We start from the raw sequence: 15,379 nt of genomic DNA on the forward strand, positions 1-15,379 counted from the left end.
AATTTATCTCTACCAAAAAAGAATGCACTATTATCTCATAAGGACTTCCCTGGTGGCTCAGATGGTAAAGCGTCTGCCTACAATGCAGGAGACCTGGGTTCAATCCCTGGGTTGGGAAGATCTCCTGGAGAAGGATATGGCAACCCACTCCAGTACTCTTGCCTGGAAAATTCCATGGGCAGAGGAGTCTGGTAGGCTACAATCCATGGGGTCGCAACGAGTTGGACACGACTGAGCGACTTCAATGTCAATGTCAATTATCTCATTATCCTACCTATAGACAATTCCAACAGTGGTAAAGCCTCAATATGGCTTACATTGCCACTTTGAATTTAAAAAATCATAAAATGAATAGAAAAAAAATTTTCTATTCTTTAATGATACCTCAGTATTAAATAATTAGGAGCCTGGAGAAGGAAATAGCAACCAAATCCAGTATTGTTGTCTGGGAAATCCCATGGACAGAAGAGCCTGGCAGGTTACAGTCTATGCGGTACATAAGAGTCCACAGGACTTAGCGACTAAACAGCAACACATATTATATATAAGGATGATTCACTCTGCTGTACAGTAGAAACTAACAAACATTGTGGAGCATAAATATACTCCAAATGTAAAAAAATAATTAGGAGCCAAAAATTATCAGTTAATTTTAGGACTTCCTTGGTGGCTCAGTTAACTTTAGAAGTCCATAATAGCATGATAACCTCCAAGATGCATCCATGAACATCAGATCAGCCTTACCTGTTTAACATAACGGATCTGTGACACTCCATCAGTGAGTTGTACACAATGCAACAGCAAAGAAGCTAGATTTTTCCCTTCCACATCAGCCAAGGCTATATAAAACAAAACAAAACAAAAATTTCTTCAATGATTTCACAATATATAGATACGAGTTTATCTTTGTTATGTGTTCTATAAAATTTAAATATTTATAAACAAACAAAACCCAGGAGAACTTAGACTGAAGACAGATGTTTAAGAAAACCATTTTATATCCAAAACTGAATGTAAAAAACATGCAATGATTAAATTCCAAGAGTCTGAACATTCTGTAATATGGAGTCCCAGAGATAAATCAACCATTTGCAACCTCGAAAAGAGATAAACAAGTCAGAAATCACTTACATTTCAAAGTTTCAAGGTCCCGATGACAAACGGTCAATGAAGTAACCTGTGTTTCTTTCTTCTTCTTTACACCCATTTTAAATAGAATCAACAGTAGTCACTACAAGAAAGAAGAGTTTTAAGACACTGCTTAAGGACTTCCCTGGTGGTCCAGTGGCTAAGACTCCATGCTTCCAATGCAGGGGCCTGGGTTCAACACTTGGTCAGGGAACTAGATCCCACACGCCACAACTAAGAGTGCGAATCTGCAATGAAAGATCCTAAGTGCCACAACTAAGATCAGCACAGCTAAACAAACAAACAAACAAATAAATAAAAATAAAGATTTTTTTAAAGAGACTGTCTAATGCACTGAAGAACTCTGTGTTGCTGACAGTTGGCGCCAGATAATTCTTTGCCACAGGGTATCATCCCAAGCACTGTAGGACATGGCCTCTGCCCACAAGATAGATGCCAGTAGCATCCTTTTTCCTCTAAGTTGTGGCAACCGAAAAAGGTCTCCAGTCATTGCCAAATGTCCCCTGGGGAGCAAAGCTGCCACAGGCTTAAACAACTGGCCTAAGGACTGCTGTTTTGATAAAACTTTTTTTAGACTCAAGAAGAGTTTATTACTGTCTAAGGTTACTTTTACCTACCCAGTCTTTGTATTTTAAATACAGCAAACCTTCATTTTAAACAAATAAACCAGAACAGCTTTTCAAAAATATAGTAGGCCTACCTAATCTCTGTGACTTCTTGGACTGACAGATCAGGAGGTATCCTAACAAGCTGTATCTTGATTTCTGAAAAATATTTGATAAAGTAAACTTTCACATACTATCCCTGTGAGTTTGCTTTCAGCTAATAAATAGAGTTTGTTTCAGCTAACAGGATTCACAATAGGCTGAACAAAGATACTCAAAGGAACACACTCAGAGTACCATGTGGTCTGAAGACAAGTCACTAGGGAAATGCCACATGGGGCTCTCTTCTTGAGGATTTTTAGTGGTGTTTATCATGTAGACAGTAGAGGACGTAATACAGTGAATTAAGAAAAGACACAGAGCTAGGAGCATCCAACACAGTGTTGGATGATGGAATCAGGGTTTAAAAAGTGACCAATAAACTGGAATAAACTTACCAAGATGAAATAGAAATAAATGTAAAATGCTGCTTTTGGATAAGAACAATACAATACAGGATTTATAATACCCAGAAATACAGGATGGGGAGGTAGGAGAGATAAAATGTGGTTTGAAACAATTCAACACGTGGTTTGTGAGCCACAAGCCAATAGTGCAACATGACTTAAAATCCACATTAGGAATCAGCTAGACCAAGGGATGGTCATCTTCACAGGTCAGGGAATGTATGGAGCAATAGGTGCTGTGCTAGGAGCCATATGTGCTAGGAGCCATAGCAAATGACAGAGCTTCCAAGCTTCCCTGATAGCTCAGTTGGTAAAGAATCTGCCTGCAATGCAGGAGACCCCAGTTAGATTCCTGGGTCGGGAAGATCTGCTGGAGAAGAGATAGGCTACCCACTCCAGTATTCTTGGGTTTCCCTTGTGGCTCAGCTGGTAAAGAATCCACCTGCAATGCAGTAGACCTGGGTTCAATCCCTGGTTTGGGAAGATCCCCTGAAGAAGGGAAAGGCTACCACTCCAGTACTCTGGCCTGGAGAATTCCATGGACTGTATAGTTCATGGGGTCGCAAAGGGTCGGACACAACTGAGACATCTTCACTTTCACTTTCCAAGGAACAGCCAGATTTCTGAAGGTCCTGGAGAGCACCTCCCTTTAGAAAACAGTTCAGTAAACCAAAGGTGTTTGGCCTAGAGAAAAGAGGACAGAATGAGTGCTGCTGTTGGAGGACTGAGAGAAAGAGGAATAGATTTTATTCTGTAGTTTTCGGGGTTTTTTTTCTTTTTTTGGCCACATTGCTGCACAGCTTGCAAGATCTCAGTTCCCTGGACCAGTGATTGAACCCAGGGCCACAGCAGTGAAACCGCTGAGTCCTAACCAATGGACCACCAGGGAAGTCTCAGATGTCTTCTGTCTTAGATGGCTACAGAATTAGGAGATGTCAGCGCAAGCTTCAGGGAGGCAAATTACAGCTTAATACAAAGGAAAAAATCTACGGTTCAATTATAAAATGAGCTGCCTTTCAGAGAACTTTCCAACACTGAGACTATCCAATATCCAAATAGAAATTCAATGAACCCTTTTAACCTGGATCCCTGCAATAAACTCCCAATTGGTCTCCAAACTTCCATCCTGCTTCTGAAGAGTCCATTCTTTTCACAGTCTTCAAAGCAATTTTTTTCAAATTTAACTACTCTCTTGCTTAAAATTTTCTAAGGGCTTTCATTTCTACTTAGAATAAAATATAAATTTGAGACTTTGGCCTTCAAGGCCCTAAATAACCTGGCCCTTCCTTCCATTGCAGTTCACTTCAAATCAATCTTCTCTTCACCATCTAGGGGACTTTGTACGTCCTGATATGTCTACTGTTAGGCTTATTCCACCAAATCTTTGCAAGGCCAACTCCTCACCATTCAGGTCTCTTCCCAAACATTACCTCCTCTAAGAAGCCTTCCATGGACACTCTATTTAAAATTCCACCACTTCTACTCACATATAGGTCATTTCTATTGCTTTATTTTCTTTATAGCACTTACTACTACCTGAACTTAAAAGAACTTGTTTATTTGCATATATGTCTCCCCTAGTAATAAATTCAATGAAGGCAGCAAGTTTAATCTGTTTTATTCACTGTTTTAATCATCAATTCCCAAAACAGTACCTGGCATATATCAGGTCCTTAAAAATTTTTGATGAATAAACTAATGAGTTAACAAACATTTATCAGTGATGTACTAAAAAGTATGTGTACTTTTAACAGCAGAAAAGTGGACTACTTGTCATCTAAGTGACAAGCTAGTCCTCACAATGAGGAACCTATGGTCGCTCTGCAAAGTAAGAAATTAATACAGCAGTGAAACAGGAAAACCCACTTAACAGAAAATGGTAATAAAAACGGACACTGTTAGAAAGGCATCGACAAGGTAAAAATTTGAAAAGCGACATGATTAAATCAAGGGGAATAAGCACTAGGGATTACTTCCCAGGTAAGTCACCAACATACAAACCTTAGAAGGGATAGAGATAGGCAAATGGGGAGACGATTCTGTGATGAATCGTGAGCAAATTTGCCGCAGAATTTTATCTTGGAACCCTTAAGACTGCACAAAGAGGTTTGGTGCTTATGCGTGCTCAGTGGATGCCCAAACGTTTGTCCTCCCAATAGTGGAAAATCTCGTGCCCACCTTAAGGCACTCCTTAAGTGGCCAGAAGATGCTCAGTAAATTATACTCCTCCTGCTCCCCACTGGCTGCTTCCCTTATGATTGCTGCTCCAGTGAAACCTACACCTTTCTGGCTGACTCCCACAAACATTGTGGACAATTTCCCAACCACGTGGAGTCTAGGGAATGACAGGCGGGGGGGGGGGGGGGGGGGGGGAGTGGTTAAAGTGCTATCTCCATGGAGACCTAAGCTTTCGGAAATCAGTTTCAAGACCGCCAAATTCTCGCGTAACTATAGAACGGGAATTGATGTGCATCCCCTGGCTGCCCTAGTAAAGTGGCCAAGCGGTGGAGAGTCGCGCACTACCGCGGCTCTGGCAAAGAAGACGCCTGGAAGCCAAACCTCGTGCCCGTGAGCGTCTGAGAAGAGTCGCAGCAGTCAGGATGAGTCCCGGAAGCTGGTCTAGTTCTACGGTGTCTCGGTAGCTCACAGCGTGGTCTGTAGTCGACTACCGGGTCCGGGTTAGGGAGGGAAGTAATTGACGTGGAGGAAGCATCATCGCGAGAATTGAACCAGGGAGCTTCTCCAATCAGGAATTCAGATAGGTGTTGATGTCACCCGCGAACCGGTGCTAGTGAGTTTTGACTCTGCTTTAAAGAGAGCGCGGAGTGCTTCACCCACCGCCTTGGCTGGGCCAGTCGCCGCTCGCCTCCTTCCATTTAGGGCAATTCTCACTGTGGCCTCCACACCCCTGACCGCCTGGAAAGCACTTTTGCCTTAAGCCAGACGTTCCACTCTCCTCCCACTCCTCATCCTCAGCCCCGAGACAGGGAGAAAACTGCCTCCGGGCCGCTAGAACGGGAGCCTAAAGACTTTAGAGCCTATGAAATGGGGTAGGGGGTGGGACGGGCAGTCCCCTGAAACTACTGTTTGAACTTTGACTAAGATGAGTAAAGGATGACAGCCCTCGGCAGTATTCTTGCCCGGAGAATTCCATGGACAGAGGAGCCTGGCTGGGCTACAGTCCTTGGGGTTGTAAAGAGTCTCAGGTGACTGACTAACGCGATGACCACGTTTTATCAGATGGTTCAGACCTTTGAAAAAAATGCATAAATAAAATAAGTAGGTGCCAACTTTTACTCTAGCATTACGGACTCAATTGCCATCAGTTTGAGCAAAGTCCACGGGATAGTGAAGGAAAGGAAGCCTGGCTTGCTGCAGTCTTTGGGGTCACAAAGAGACAGACACGACTTAGCGACTGAACAACAGCCTCTACTCTAGAAGCTGAGGGGGTCGGGGGAGGGGGACGGTAAGATGAGGAAATAAACACTGAGGCTATCTATATTCAAGTGCAATTAATTCGGGAAGTATTGATAAACATTGAATATCCCCACACCTTTAGCCAGGTTAATGATTTTAAGTTTTCAGTCGTGACTTTTCTGAATTTTATCTCACCTTCTTTTATTCTTCTTTGTAATTTTATCACGTATGTATTACTGAGTATATCTTATTTTGTTTGATTTTGAACTTTATTTATGGAATCGGTTTGTTTTCTCCAGGACTTTGCTTCTCTCACCATTGCTTTTGGCATCCACAGAAAAGCAGGTTCCTATAGTTATTTCATGGAGAAGGAAATGGCAACCCACTCCTGTACTCTTGCCTAGAAAATGCCATGGATGGAGGAGCCTGGTGGGCTACAGTCCATGGGATCATGAAGAGTCGGACACGACTGAGCGACTTCACGATAGTTATTTCATTCACGTGCTAAAGTCACCTCAGTCGTGTCCAACTCTGCGACCCCATGGACTGTAACCCACCAGGTTTCTCTGTCCATGGGATTCTTCAGACAAGAATACTGTAGTGGGTTGTCATTTCCTTCTCCAGGGGATCCGACCCAGGGATTGAACCAGAGTCTCTTATGTCTCCTGCGTTGGCAGGAGGGTTCTTTACCACTACTGCCTCCTATTCCATTGTTTAATATACCACATTTATCCATTCTCCTCTCGAAATCTGGATAGGTTCCAGCTTTTCCTCTAACAATGCTGCTGTGAACTTTCTTGTATGTGTCAGCTGATGAGTGTATGTAGAACTTTCTCTACATCAATTTTTTTTCTAATTTTGATTGGGACTGGTAGTAAGAAATGCATTGAACCTTAAACCAACTACACCTCAATACTCATACTTTGTAACTACAAGAAAAATTTCTTGAACTGCTTATTACTCTACAGGAGCTATGTGCTCTGATATTTTCTGTCTTTTAAGTTGTAAAATACACATAACAAAATTTACCATCTTAACCATTGTTTTTAAAAAAGAAGAAGAAAAAAAGAACACACCCAGGGTGGAGCCACTAGCCCCAAACTTCATTGCAAACCAAGACTTCATTGCAGTTTCAGCCTGTCTCAAGAATGGAATTTCTAAACAGCACTAGAGAGGTAACCTTACCTGGAACAATCCTTTCTTTTCCTTTATTGTTAACCTCCTTGTCCCACGTCATTTCTATAGAAGCTTCCCGTTTTGTACCACTTATGGAGTGCCTTCCTATTTACTAGGTGGGATGCTGCCTGATCCATGAATCATTGAATAAAGCCAATTAGATCTTCAAATTTACTTGGTTGAATTTTGTATTTTAACACCCTTTTTAAGTGTTTCCCTTTTTTCAGTATATGTTTCCAGGTCACTGAAATTAACTTCATAATGATCTGTATTCCAACCCTTTTTAAATTTTGGCCCAACCATTTGAAAGTAAGGGGCAGACATTGTGACTCTTCCCCACAAAACTAGAGCATGAGCTTGGAGGCAAACAAACACAACAAACATGTATGTGAAAAGGCACTAACTGCCACTGAGAAAACGGGAAACAGAAGATGAGAATGGACTGTGGGGAGATTTGTTGTCATTTTAAATAGAGTGGTCAGGGTAGGCCTCCTGGAGTAAAGATTTACAAAATTTCTGTGCAGAGGGAACAGCCACTGCACTGGTATCAGGGCAGGAGGTTGGTGTGGAAGAACCACAAGGAGGCCAGTGTGGCTGGAACCAAGTGAGCAAAGGTATATGTTATAGGGGATGAAACGAGGGAGTTTCCATTATGTAAAGTCTTACAAGGACTTTAAGTGAAGTGGGGAGTAATTTTGAGCAGGAAGTGATAGGATTAATCTACAAAGAGCCACTGGATCTACTTTGTTGAGACTAGACTTTAGCAGAAGTGGGAAGACCAGTGAGTGAAGAGGCTATTGCTATAAACTAAGCAGGCAAGATGCTGGCGGCTCAGATCACAACAGTAGCAGTGGAATGTGTGAAGAGTGGACAAATTCAGGATATGATTTGGAAGTAAGCCAACAGGATTTCCTGAAAGATAAAATAGGGTATGAGGAAAAGAGGAGTTAAAGATGATTCCAAGATTTCTGATCTGAGCAACTGGAAGAATAAAGTTTCCATTCATAGAGTGATGGGGCAAAAGTTTGCTTGGAGTGGGTTTGAATGGGTGTAAAAGAGACTGGGAGGAAAAGAACTGACAATGATGAGATCAAGCAGAGACAACTCCAGTGCTTCTAGTACACAGGGGCAAATAAATGGAGTGGTAACTTTAGGGGAAATAAAGGCAAGAGAAAGTTCAGGTTTTAAAGACTGAAAGAGTAACGTGTTTGGAAAAGAGTTTTTTTTTTTTTTTTGTAGTCACCTTGCACTGCCAGCTTATAAGTGCTCACTCAGTCATGTCCGACTCTGCAACCCCATGGACTGTAGCCCACCAGGCTCGTCTGTCCATGGAATTTTGCAGGCAGGAATACTAGAGTGGGTTGCCATTTACTACTCCAGAAGATCTTCGAACTCCAGAAGGGTTTGAACCCACATCTCTTGAACCTCCTGCTTTGGCAGGCAGGTTCTTTACTGCTTGCATCACCTGGGAAGCCCAACTTGAGACTATTTTAAATTCTCTGCTTGAGATTTTTCAGAACATAGCATAAATTTGGGCTATGAACCATTTTTTAAGTAGCTATATATTTTACTAGTAAAAACGTATTCCAAGGGAATTTTTGAAGACTCGGTAATCCTTAATATATAAAAGTATAAAAGAAAATACATAAGTGGCATCTTATTGTAAAAGTGTGGGCTACATAAAATCATGAAAAGTTATTAGTATATCTGGGTTTTAAGTGTAGTTTAAATATGTACCTGTTAAAGCAGGTACAGTTCAGTTCAGTCTCTCAGTCGTGTCCGACTCTTCGCGACCCCATGAATCGCAGCACGCCAGGCCTCCCTGTCCATCACCAACTCCCGGAGTTCACTCAGACTCAGTCCATCGAGTCAATGATGCCATCCAGCCATCTCATCCTCTGTCGTCCCCTTCTCCTCCTGCCCCCAATCCCTCCCAGCATCAGAGTCTTTTCCAATGCATCAACTCTTCACATGAGGTGGCCAAAGTACTGGAGTTTCAGCTTCAGCATCATTCCTTCCAAAGAAATCCCAGGGCTGATCTCCTTCAGAATGGACTGGTTGGATCTCCTTGCAGTCCAAGGGACTCTCAAGAGTCTTCTCCAACACCACAGTTCAAAAGCATCAAATTCCCTCAGTTAGGGAAGGGAATATTTTTATAGTTATTTAATGATGCATTTTCATACATAATGATTTTTTAACTTCTTTTACATTTGAATAATTAAAATTTGACCTTTTAAAACCACAAAAAAAGGGATTTAATTCCCTATTCATTTACTACTTGTTCATAAACTTCACTCCAATTGCAGGTATCTCCTATAGGTGTTGTTTTCCTTAACCGAAAATCATAATAGTCTATCAGTCACCACATCCTAAAAAAGTATACTTTATGATAAGCTGCCAGCAATGCATGGTGATTTATGTAATTAAGAAATCCCTCATCATAATCCCTGTTTAATAGTTTCACGTGTACAATGAAATCCAAAAGCATATACTAGAGCTATGAATATGATTTATTGTTTGTTAATATATTTTGTTCTTTGTTAATATAATAAAAATGTTATTTGGTAATATGTTTCTCCCCAAGTCAATGAAAGAAAGTATGACACTTCTATTACTTACCTATTGATACATAATAAATGATTCCTAAACTTAATGTCTGAGCATTACTTTACTAGCATGTGAAGTAATGCTCAAAATTCTCCAAGCCAGGCTTCAGCAATATGTGAACTGTGAACTTACAGATGTTCAAGCTGGTTTTAGAAAAGGCAGAGGAACCAGAGATCAAATTGCCAACATCCGCTGGATCATGGAAAAAGCAACAGAGTTCCAGAAAAACATCTATTTCTGCTTTATTGACTATGCCAAAGCCTTTGACTGTATGGATCACAATAAACTGTAGAAAATTCTGAAAGAGATAGGAATACCAGACTACCTGACATGCCTCTTGAGAAATCTGTATGCAGGTCAGGAAGCAACAGTTAGAACTGGACATGGAACAACAGACTGGTTCCAAATACGAAAAGGAGTATGTCAAGCTGTATATTGTCACCCTGCTTATTTAACTTATATGCAGAGTACATCATGAGAAGCGCTAGGCTGGAAGAAGCATAAGCTGGAATCAAGATTGCCAGGAGAAATATCAATAACCTCAGATATGCAGATGACACCACCCTTATGGCAGAAAGTGAAGAGGAACTAAAAAGCCACTTGATGAGAGTGAAAGACGAGAGTGAAAAAGTTGGCTTAAAGCTCAACATTCAGAAAACTAAGATCATGGCATCTGGCCCCATCACTTCATGGGAAATAGATGGAGAAACAGTGGAAACAGTGTCAGACTTTATTTTTTTGGGCTCCAGAATCACTACAGATGGTGATTGCAGCCATGAAATTAAAAGACACTTACTCCTTGGAAGGAAAGTTATGACCAACCTAGATAGCATATTCAAAAGCAGGGATATTACTTTGCCAGCAAAGGTCTGTCTAGTCAAGGCTATGGTTTTTCCTGTGGTCATGTATGGATGTGAGAGTTGGACTGTGAAGAAGGCTGAGCGCTGAAGAATTGATGCTTTTGAACTGTGGTGTTGGAGAAGACTCTTGAGAGTCCCTTGGACTGCAAGGAGGTCCAACCAGTCCATTCTGAAGGAGATCAGCCCTGGGATTTCTTTGGAAGGAATGATGCTAAAGCTGAAATTCCAATACTTTGGCCACCTCATGCAAAGAGTTGACTCATTGGAAAAGACTCTGATGCTGGGAAGGATTGGGAGCAGGAGAAGGGGATGACAGAGGATAAGATGGCTGGATGGCATCACTGACTCGATGGACGTGAGTCTGGATGAACTCCGGGAGTTGGTGATGGACAGGGAGGCCTGGCGTGCTGTGATTCATTGTGTCGCAAAGAGTCGGACATGACTGAGTGACTGAACTGAACTGAACTGAAACTTAATGTCTAAAACACTGTTGTGCTGTGCTTAGTTGCTCAGTCATGTCCAGCTCTTTATGACCACATGGACTGTAGCCCACCAGACTCCTCTATCCATGGGGATTCTCCAGGCAAGATACTGGAGTGGGTTGCCATGCCCTCCTCCAGGGGATCTTCCCAACCCAGGGATCAAACCCAGGTATCCTGCATTGCAGTCACATTCTTTAGCATCTGAGTCACCAGGGAAGCCCATAAACACTATTAACACTTATTATCTCACAGTTTCTGTGGGTCAGAAATTCAGCAGCTACTTGGCTCAGTCCTTCTGGCCAGAGGTCTCTGATGAGATTGCAGTCATCCCAAAGGCGTACCCTAGGGTTAGAGGATCCATTTCTAAGATAACTTAATTCAGTGGTGCTTGTTGTTAACAAAAGGCCTTAGTTACTCCCTGTGTGGGTCTCTCCCTCAAGCTACTTGAGCATTCTCACAACACAGTAGCTGGCCTTCCCCAGAAAGAGCAAGGTAGAAGCTTCAGTGGTTCATATGGCCCAGCCCCAGAAGTCACATACCATCTCAACAATACAGTACTGATTACAAAGGTCAGCCCTTCTCATTGTACTGGTCATTGTGAGAGGGGACTACACCAACAGATAAATGCCAGAAGACCAGTGTAACTGGGGGGCCACTTTAGAGGCTAGCTACCACTGTGTATAACACATCTGCAAATTTTTCTTAATACTTAAAATATACTGACTAATGGATCACAAGTAAGAAATTATTTATGAGTTGTTTGATTATAATTTCCACAGTAGACCTTATGGAAACACTTAAATGTTCTTACATGTGTTTTTACAAACTTACTTGCCTTTAATGACATACATTTTCATAGAAGACAGCCACAGAATTTAATCATAAGGCTAGGTTTACCAGATGCACAGGGCTTCATGGGGCATGGATGTCAGCAGCCTTCATACCAGACTGGCTGACAGACAGAACAGAAGTCAATCAAAATGATCCGATGGCTCCTAGAGGAGAATGACCAGCTGATCTGCTATATCCTGAGTATCAGAACAAAAGCCTGGCAAACAAATGCACCCAGTACCAGCATGTGTTACATAGAAATCTCATTTATTTGGCTACCATCACAGATGCCAACCCAACCAGTGCTTCAAAAGCAATGGCTGTTATGAGGAGTCATTGAATGTAATTATTTCCTATGAAGTAGAGACAGAATCTTTACCATCTCAACTGCTTAAAACATAAATGCAACTTCTGTGACTCTTTAAAAAAAATGTGAAGAAAGCCACTGAGTTAACTATGCTCAGTGTAAATATTTATTTTAATAATTAAGCAAATTCCCTTAAAAATAAAAAATCTAGGTTTATTATGTGTAAGGATTCTGATCTTATCCCTTCCCTACCTAAGAGCACATATTGGCTGTCTTCTGTGTACTCTTTCTTTCCTTCGCCATACACCAGGCTCCAATTTATGAGACCTTCTCAATATTTCCTAAAAGCACTAATCTTTCATGCATTGTACTGTGCTGTCTGCTCAGAAGGTCTTTCTATTTCCACCCAAGAAATTTGCTCACACTTCAAAGATCCATCTCATATATCATCTCCTCAGTGAAATTTCATGTGTGTGATAGAGAAATTCTTGTTTTTTTCTACCAGTAGTTTTGTCTCGGCATTGTCACTTTGTTGAGACATGCTAGTTATTTGTACCTTTGCCAGTCTCCCTACTAATTTATGAACTTTTCCAAGACAGGAACCATTTTTGGGTCCTTGTTGACTAGTACAGTGCCCTGCGTAACTTACCAAATACTTCTTCAGTTCAGTTCAATTCAGTTGCTCGGTCATGTCCGACTCTTTGCGACCCCATGGACTGCAGCATGCCAGGCCTCCCTGTCCATCACCAACTCCCAGAGTTTACCCAAATTCATGACCATAGAGTCAGTGATGCCATCCAACCATCTCATCCTCTGTTGTCCCCTTCTCCTCCTGCCCCCAGTCCCTCCCAGCATCTGGGTCTTTTCAAACGAGTCAGCTCTTCGCATGAGGTGGCCAAATTATTGGAGTTTCAGCTTCACCATCAGTCCTTCCAATGAACACCCAGGACTGATCTTTAGGATGGACTGGTTGGATCTCCTTGTTAGCTTGGGATAATAGACCATCGAGTTCTCTTCCTTGTTCATGTGCAGTGATGCTTCCTTTACCACTATGTGGCAGCAAACTACAGAATTATTTTTGGCTTTCAATAAGGAGTTCAGCCAGGATGAATGCTCACCAAATGTCGACAGTGATTTTTCTGGGGGTGAAATTACAGGGGGCTTTCACTTACCAAGTTGTTTATTTCAGCACTGTTTGAATGATAGCGTATTTTTTCACATGGATTACAGAATTCATCCAGAAAGATACATAAAACAAATATTTACAAATAGATTTTAGGTTATTAACTTCCTACCCAGAAGTATGTTAGAAAAGCTTGTCAGCTCAGTTTAAATAATATGTTTATTTTGAAATACAACATTCAAATAGAATATTATTTTGTTTATAAAAGTTGCTCAATATTGTTTTTAAAACTCATATTGATGCATGTAACTTTTTTTACATAAATCACATATTTAAGCTTTAAAAGAAAATTTCAGTGAGTAATTTAAAAATTAGGTGGCTCAGTGGTAAAGAATCCACTTGCCAATGCAGGAGATGGGGGTTTTATCCCTGGGTCAGGAAGATCCCATGGAGAAGGAAATGGCAACCCACTCCAGTATTCTTACCTGGGAAATCCCATGGACAGAGGAGCCTAGAGGGCTAGAGTCCATGGGGTTGCAAAAGAGTCGAACATGACTTGGCAACTAAACAACAACAAAATCTCTTCAGAGGAGCAAACTTGTAGATACCTACCACTGTTTCTTTGGGACATCTGGAGAAGAAATCTCTAGGACAAGAAGGGATAGAAAGCTTGATTTAAATTTTAAGAGAGTAGGACTCAGCTGGGTCCTGTGAGGGGAGAAAACAAAGTTTGTAAAACAGAATTTCTTGGAAAAGGTAAAGATTGTGTTTTTTTAAAACTATAGTTGATTTACAATATTAATTTTAGGAGTGCAGAAAAGTGATTGATTCAGTTATACGTACATATTCTTTTCCAGATTCTTTTCTGTATAGGTCATTACAAGGTATTGAATATAGCTCCTTGTACTATACAGTAAGTTCTTGTTGTTTATCCATTTTGTATATAGTAGTGTGTATTTGTTAATCCCACATTCCTAATTTACTCCTCCCCTCTTCCCCTTTGGTAGTCATAAATTTGTTTTCTTTGTCCATAGTTCTGTTTTATAAATAAGTTCACTTGTATTATTTTTTAGATTCCATATGTAAGTGATATTATATAATATTTGACTTTGTCTTACTTCACTCAGTATGATATTCTCTAGGTCCATCCATGTTGCTGCAAATGGCAATATTTCACTTTTTATGGCCAAGTATTATTCCATTGTGTGTGTATATGTTAATACACACACAAACACACATACACCACATCTTCTTTGTGTATTCATCTGTCAGTAGACACTTAGGCTGCTTCCATATACCTGTGTACTATTCCATATTCATATTTCCTGTGTCTAGAATGAGAATCCTTGGACAAGTTCTTTCAGCCACGAGGACAGAAATTGACTAGTTTGGGGTAATGTTTTGGAGATATATTGTTCAATACTCCAAATACCCTTTTTGAGCTGTTCTACTTGTGGAACATAGTAGAAGTACCTTTGAAAGGAACTTAAATGGTGTTAAAAAATGACTAGGAGGCCCAGCCAATAGAACGCAGGGCGGGCTGATTGAGTACAGCAGTAGATGAGAGACAAAAATTGGAGATGATTTCTAGGATTCTGGTTTGAGTGAATATACTGTAGTGGTCCTATTCCTCTAGAAGGACTGAGTTGAAAGCCTGCAGAATAGCTGCTTGGAGCATTTTGGGGTATGAGTAAATATAGTTATGTTCTATAAATAAAGGGCAGAGAGGAAACCAGAGTTACTCAGCAGGGTTGGGAATAGAATGCACTGTGTGGTAGACATGGCTGTAAGTCATATGCAACTAGCAAATACCTTTTTGGGCTTCCCTTGTAGCTCAGCTGGTTAAAAAAAAATAAAATCTGCCTGCAATGTGGGAGACCTGGGTTAGACTCCTGCATTGGGAAGATCCCCTGGAGAAGGGAAAGGCTACCCACTCCAGTATTCTGGCCTGAAGAATTCCATGGACTGTATAGTCCATGGGGTCACAAAGAGTCGGACACGACTGAGCAACTTTTACTTCACTTGAAATATAGGTAACACTTTTGCCCCTTTCAGGCAAAGCCCAGTTCACTTCTGTGGGCATTTCTGTTAGAAAATCTACAAAATAGGGCCATTCATCTTTATTTTAAAATATCATGCAAAATAGTGTCTCCTTTCAACTGAATGCTCCACCCTAGTGTCTCATGGTACCAATTCTCTGGCCACACACTAATCTCAGCACTTACAGCCTACTTTGCCTAGAGTTACATTGCCAGAGCTTTTGCCTTCTTCGGTCAGAATTGGCTTAGCACATGGTGATGCTCTCCCTGCCCTTGA

The 15,379-nt window shown here is 41.1% G+C and overlaps 1 protein-coding gene and 1 pseudogene across 10 annotated transcripts in view; one reads left to right on the forward strand and one right to left on the reverse strand.

Moving 5' to 3' along the window:
• Nucleotides 1-4,954, reverse strand: part of THADA (THADA armadillo repeat containing) — a 332,984-nt gene extending 328,030 nt beyond the window's left edge. For 9 of the 10 annotated variants that reach the window (XM_025260937.3, XM_025260934.3, XM_044925857.2 and 6 more), the window contains exons 1-3: nt 4,820-4,954; nt 1,132-1,231; nt 745-839 (exon numbers count right to left, since the gene is read on the reverse strand). In XM_025260937.3, coding sequence (XP_025116722.2) covers nt 745-839; nt 1,132-1,207 — 171 coding nt within the window. In that variant the 5' untranslated portion in view covers nt 1,208-1,231; nt 4,820-4,954. Of the gene's footprint in view, nt 1-744; nt 840-1,131; nt 1,232-1,849; nt 1,914-4,819 lie in introns of all 10 variants that reach the window. The other variant, XM_044925856.2, reaches the window with a different exon arrangement.
• A 6,134-nt stretch (nt 4,955-11,088) lies between these two features.
• Nucleotides 11,089-11,973, forward strand: LOC102400323 (annotated as a pseudogene).
• The last annotated feature ends 3,406 nt before the right edge of the window (nt 11,974-15,379 follow it).

Source organism: Bubalus bubalis, chromosome 12 (genome assembly GCF_019923935.1).
Source record: "Bubalus bubalis isolate 160015118507 breed Murrah chromosome 12, NDDB_SH_1, whole genome shotgun sequence".
NCBI lineage: Eukaryota > Metazoa > Chordata > Mammalia > Artiodactyla > Bovidae > Bubalus > Bubalus bubalis.